The sequence below is a fragment of the Tetrahymena thermophila genome, assembly GCF_000189635.1.
Source record: "Tetrahymena thermophila SB210 genomic scaffold scf_8254357, whole genome shotgun sequence".
Classification (NCBI taxonomy): domain Eukaryota; phylum Ciliophora; class Oligohymenophorea; order Hymenostomatida; family Tetrahymenidae; genus Tetrahymena; species Tetrahymena thermophila.
This window is the reverse complement of record NW_002476142.1, coordinates 1-6,269: the sequence shown is the minus strand read 5'-3', so window position 1 is coordinate 6,269 and position 6,269 is coordinate 1. Positions and strand designations below refer to the sequence as shown.

The 6,269-nt window shown below is 22.3% G+C and overlaps 2 protein-coding genes across 2 annotated transcripts; both read left to right on the top strand. All coding sequences in view use genetic code 6, as the record gives it.

The window, feature by feature from the left end:
• Positions 1-570: 570 nt before the first annotated feature.
• On the top strand, positions 571-3,418 carry TTHERM_001526444 (hypothetical protein; the record flags this gene model as incomplete). The annotated part of the gene is made up of 3 exons (XM_012800367.1): positions 571-1,130; positions 1,404-3,206; positions 3,328-3,418. The coding sequence occupies 3 exons, from the start codon at positions 571-573 to the stop codon at positions 3,416-3,418; spliced, it is 2,454 nt and encodes an 817-aa protein (XP_012655821.1).
• A 712-nt stretch (positions 3,419-4,130) lies between these two features.
• Positions 4,131-5,722, top strand: TTHERM_01526440 (hypothetical protein; the record flags this gene model as incomplete). Its single annotated transcript, XM_001029421.2, has 3 exons — positions 4,131-4,224; positions 4,309-5,557; positions 5,662-5,722. The coding sequence occupies 3 exons, from the start codon at positions 4,131-4,133 to the stop codon at positions 5,720-5,722; spliced, it is 1,404 nt and encodes a 467-aa protein (XP_001029421.2).
• Positions 5,723-6,269: the final 547 nt, after the last annotated feature.

The following is a 6,269-nucleotide window of genomic DNA, read 5'->3' as shown; positions in this document are numbered from 1 at the left end:
ATTTTTTTATCATTTATTTTAAAATCTGTAAAAAATATAATCCATTTTCTAAATTCATTAAAATTTGTAGTATTCATAGATTAGTATATAATTTAAAAATAAATTTTACTATTTTAATTTGATTTCATCTTGAATTAAAACAAATTAAAAATAAAATATTACAATTAATAAAACTTTTGTAAAAAATAAATAATGTAATTTAAAATTATAAATTTTATTTTTAAAATTTTTAAAAAATGATTAAATGCTTAAATATTATAAATTTTCATTTATTATATTAATCTATTTTTTTATTTATTCATGAATTAAATTCTCGCATCTCAACTTCAGCAAGAATTTAATTCATGAAAGTGCTATATTACATAACCACTTCTAAGAATAGGTTGCTATTCTAATTAGATTAATTATACCTTTGTAATTAAAATTTAAAAAGAATAATACTGATTTTAAATTATTTTGTTAAATAATATAAATAGAAACATAAAAAAACTTTATTAAAACAATAAGAATTTTGTACTATTTGAACAAAACAAAAAAGTTAGGGTCTTTTATTAATAACAAAAAGTTTTAATGAAATAGATTAAGTACCTAGTTTTAACTATTTTCATAGTAAACATATCGAAATTATAAGCTCAGTAATGCCAGATAGGATGCCAAGCTTGTGTTACGCTTAAAAATAATATATCCTCTTGTAATTAATGTTTAAGCGAGTATCAATTAAGCAATGGCTCTTGCATCTATCAAAACTGCCAGTAGAATTTATTCTACTAAAATCACAATAACTAAGATGAAAACTCTTAAGGAAGCTGCTAGTCTATTTGTGATCCATTATACTTTGCTGATTTACCAACAAATACATGCCAAAAATAGGTCAAATGCTCGTCAATTTACTCAACTCAACCAAATTTTTTAAACAACGGCATTCCAACAGATTTTTTTACATATCAAAAATCCTATTATGTATCTCTGTAATAAGGATATCTCTCTATCTATAATAAAAGTAAGTTAGATTTGGTAAAAAATCTTAGCTACTAAACAGATGATTTAAGAATTTAAAACATAGGAGATTTAGTAGTGATTCTCAAAAAAGACTTCTCAATCAACATTTGGGACATTATTAACGAAAACAGGTAGATCATTGATAATAGCAATATTGTTTAATTAAATTAACAAGCTTAATTTACTTTGTTTTTGGGTAATTACTTGCTAATCCAACAAATATAATAATCCTTTTCATAATTTTAAATAATTTATGATATAACTTAACAAAAAAAGTTAGTTTCTAATGTTATTTAAATCAATTTTCCTCATTAATTTATTTAAATTCTAAAAAATCAAATTTTTATGGGTAATCAGACTAATTTGATCATTTCATAAATCAATTATTAAGTTCTTGATAATAGCCTAAATTTAAACCAGCCTATAATCTTCTCTTTTGAAAATAAAGGTAATATTATTTAAATGCTATAATCAACAAATTCAAGCAGAATTTTTGCTATTTTTGCTAACGAAATATTAGAGATTGATTTAATTGCGCAAACATTCTCTACTTTAATACTTTAATAATCTATTCAAAAAGTAAAAATAATAACATCATCAAATGATTTAATTACCCAACATTTAATAATTCTAACTGGGTAAAGCCTCCTAGATTATAACTACATTACAAAATAATCAAACCTAATTTCAAATGAAAATCAAATAATTTCAGATTTTGATGTTGGAACCTTCACTGGAACAAATAGTCAGCTAATTGTTCTCTCTAATCAAATTTAGCTAATAATTTACAATTTTGCAAACAATTAATATTAATAATCATAGCAAACTTTTTCTTTGAATTTTTAATGTCAATTTTTAAAGAAAATCCCTTTAAATTTTGACCCTCATCAAGAAAACGAATCATAAATGGTATTTGAAATTGTTTTATTTTCTTAGAACTCAATTTAAATAATTAGGAATAGCAATGTTTAGGAATCCTCTTTGGAGTTAGATATCATAGAAAATTTCAATCTACCGTTTCCCACTCCTTCTTCTTAAACCAATTCAGTAGCCCTAACTTTCTCTCCATAACTATTAATATCGTGTCATTAAAATGGAGATATTATTTTTTATGATGCGTCTAGAGGAATTAATATTAATCTTATTCAAAAATTGAGTTTTTAGAATTAAACATGCCTCGATTTATAGAAGTTTCATGATAACAGAATTGCAGCACTTATGGGCTAAAATATTTTATTAATTGATCCTCAATAACAAATTATTTTAAATTAATTTACTAATTTAACTAACATTATTTAGATCGTATCAAATTATGATAAATTAGCAATTAATTATAATAATTGCATTCAAATTGTCACCTCTGAATTTAAAACCTTATTTTTGGAATGCTAGACTATTTTTTCAAGTAATAATTTAAATATTGTATTGAGCTATGATTCAAGAGTTTTCATTTAAAAAGCTTAAGAAATTTCAATATATTAAATTAATTTTGAAAGTTAATAAGCATCAAATATAAATTAAATATTTACAACAAATTAGATTTAATACTTTAATAGAATACAAATTTTTAACTCTGATTAAGACACAATATTAAATAAATACTCTATTGACGAAATAGTGTATTTTGACGCATAGAGTAATTTTTACATTTTAGATGGATATCTTTCAAACAGCTATGTAGTGAAAATTAGTTTGCTAAAAAGGGTTGTTTCTGTTAAAAGAGTAATAAACGATGCATCTGTTTACTTTTTAGCAGGCTTTTAATTAGTTTAAGGCAACAATAGCATTTTTTTAGTATCCAAAAATTTAAGTTACTCTCTTTTAATTCATACTAATAATTATTTCCCATCAATTGAAGAGCCAAAAAAAATAATAAACGCATATGGAAATGTGTTTTATGGCTTTACGAGAACTATTTTGCTAAGCACTTCCACTCTTTTCAAATAATTCTAAGTAGATATTAAAAGAAATATTACATATATTGGAGGTCATGATCATATTAATATTGGTTTAGCATCAGGATCTGCTTACAAAATGATTGGATCTCCTTTAAACTTTCAAATCTACTATGGGAGTTAGTTAGGCTTGATTTATACTGGTAAATACTAATAAAATAGGTACCAAGTATTACCAACAAATTAAATATTATAATAGAATAATAAAAATGATTAAATACTAGAAATTATTTAAAGCGCGAAGCTAGGAATGTATTTTATTAGAACCAAATACTAAATAACATCTTTCAATTTGTTCACTAATCAGTTTGTTGAATAAATAATTCCATAAATTTCTACTGACCCACCATTTTCTTCATTTTTATTAATTTAGGATTAATAAAGTCTTGTTTGTTGGAACTAAAACTAGTTACTTGTTGTTGCTTATAGTAAAAAATCGTAGAAATTCTACTATAAAGGAATGAATAAAATAAATGGCTGGATTTTTAATCCTTCTTCAAATACATTTTATATATATGGAAGCAGCTTTCAAATACTTAGTTCTGATCTAAAAATTTTATAAACTATTCCTGATTAATATAAAAATATATCATTCTTGTAGTGTTAAGACACACAATTCATTTAAATTTGTAGTATTTCAAATAGTTAATTTGTTATAATAAATAAGCTTGCTGATTAAATATCTTTATAAAGTATCTAAATAAACGGTTTTACAAGCTAATATAAAATATCTGTGGACGAATAATTCTAAAATATATTTTTTTACAATCAGTAAGTTTAAGTATATAGCTTTAATGGAGTATATAAACTAGGTTATAAATTTAATACTTAATTTATTTCTTTTAGTATTGCAGCTAATCGCCTTATATTCCAATCATCTTCAAGTAAATATATTCATTTCTAAAATATTAATTTACTTCATTTAATTTAATTTAATAATTAGGTATATATTTTATTGAGAGAGCATCGTTGAATCTTTAGTCTAATTATATTTAATCACCCTCAGACATGCTTATTGTGAACTATATTTATATAGATTTCTTGTAATAAATAGTTTTATATGCCAATTTAAGCACATTTGCATAAATATATATCTATGACTCACTGTCTTTATAAAATACTGCAAAAATAAATGCTTCTTCTTTTGCTTCAAACTTAGTAGGTAATGTCATAAACATGTTTTTTGATTATAGTACAGCACAAATAATCTTCCTAGATAGCTATGGAAATATATATACCTATAACTTATACACTGATTTATCAGTCAGAAGTAATTTTAAAATTTCAGAAGTATTTGATGGAACAGAATAATTAGTTAACTTTTCATATGACAATATTACTAATAATCTAATAGTCTACAGCATTAATACCATATATCAAATTGATTACAGTCTAATAGGGTATTTCTATGAAGCATAATTAAATGAACCAAATAATTTGTATACCACTATTCCAATAAATAATCAAGATTAGAAACTAGAATTTTTATTTTTCAACAGTGATAATGTTATGTTCAGGTATTCAAAATACAGTCTAATTTTTGAAAATATTATAAACGGTTCTTAAATAGTAGATTCTATGTACTATTTTTCTTCTGATACTTTAATAATAGCATAAAAAGACTAGATTATTTTCTATCAAAATTACTAAAATTCAAAAGACAATAATCTTATACCTTAGATGAAGATTTTATAATAAATTAAATTCTTCAAATTTTTATAATATAACGTATATCTTACATACGATAAAAAATTAATTTACTGTAACATCCTAACAGGAGAAGTAATCAGCACTATATAGCTTGAAGCATCTGTCATAATAACTTAACATATTTGCAGTAAAGACCAAAATATAGTTTTTATTGGATTAAGTAATGGTTAGGTATTATAATTTAATTTGAAGGATTTAAGTTAACAATACTACTCTATATAGAATAAAAATTAAATTAATACTTCAATAATTTCTATGATTTTGTAAGAAACCTAATAATAAACTAAGACTGCTTACTTTGCTACTAACGGTGGTAGTTTGCTTGTTGTAGATATTATCAACAAAAATCTATTATCGGAATAAAATCTAACATTTTTAGTAATGGAAGATGCATCCAATATCTTAGTCGATTTTGTGCTTGATGTAATGTACACAAGATACATTTTCATTTTTAGTGGATAAAAAAAGGCCTACACTTGGAATTTCTCTTCAAATTAACAAGAATAGTTTTTGGCTCTTACATAAAATTAAGGAAATAAAATAATGATATCATAAAACTATTTAATATCTTTTTGCCCTTTTTAGCTGAATATTTATTTAGTTTCTGATTAAATAACATTAATGACAGTTATCAAAAGAAATTTTATAAGTGACTATATCACAGATTATGAATTAATAAATAATAATATTATTGCCATCTTTTTTATATCTAAATTTGAAGTTTTTTTACTTTAAAATGGCTCTAATAATCTAATTTATTAATAACAATATAACTATCCAAGATATATGGGATCAATTTACAATCAAGCAGATAATATTTTAACAATATTTGGGTTACATAAAGGTGGAGTTTTTGAAAATAATTTTAGTATATCCATGTACTAAAGTAATGAGTAATTAGAATGTGCAATTATAATTAATGATAATGATATTTCATAATTAAATCAAAAACTTTCAAATGTATCACCTAAATAAAATCTTGTCTTTACTATATAAGGATCTTCTACTTAGAATTAATAAATTTGGACCAATTTAATTTATTTATAAGTAACAAATGAGTAGTTCTAAAACGTTAATTAATATGTATAATAAAAGTAATTAATTAATTCAGAATTAATATTTTACCCTTAATAAAATGATAATAATCTCACTTTAAATAATTAAACATTTTAATACTTCTAATTACCTACATTGAGATTATTCAACTTTGATTTCATTTTTGAGGAAAATTCTTCATAGAATTTAGTTAATTTTGATTAAAATGTTTAAACTATTATTTGGTAGAATATAAGCATATCAAACTAATGCATTTAAAATATTTAGATTAACTTTTCTAATGTTCAAAAAATAATACTATAATCAATAAAAATTTCTAATTTATATACTTGCAATAATAATAATAATAATAACAACCAAATTCCATCCTCTTATTTACTGAGTTTCTCTAATATTTCATAGATTTATATTTATGATTTAGAAATATCTATGATAAAACTTAATTCAAGTCAAATTTTTACTCTTTTTAATATAAATAATGTTAATAATATCTTAATTTAAGGAGTTAAAATAACAAATAATTTATAAATAAATTAGATCTTCTAATTC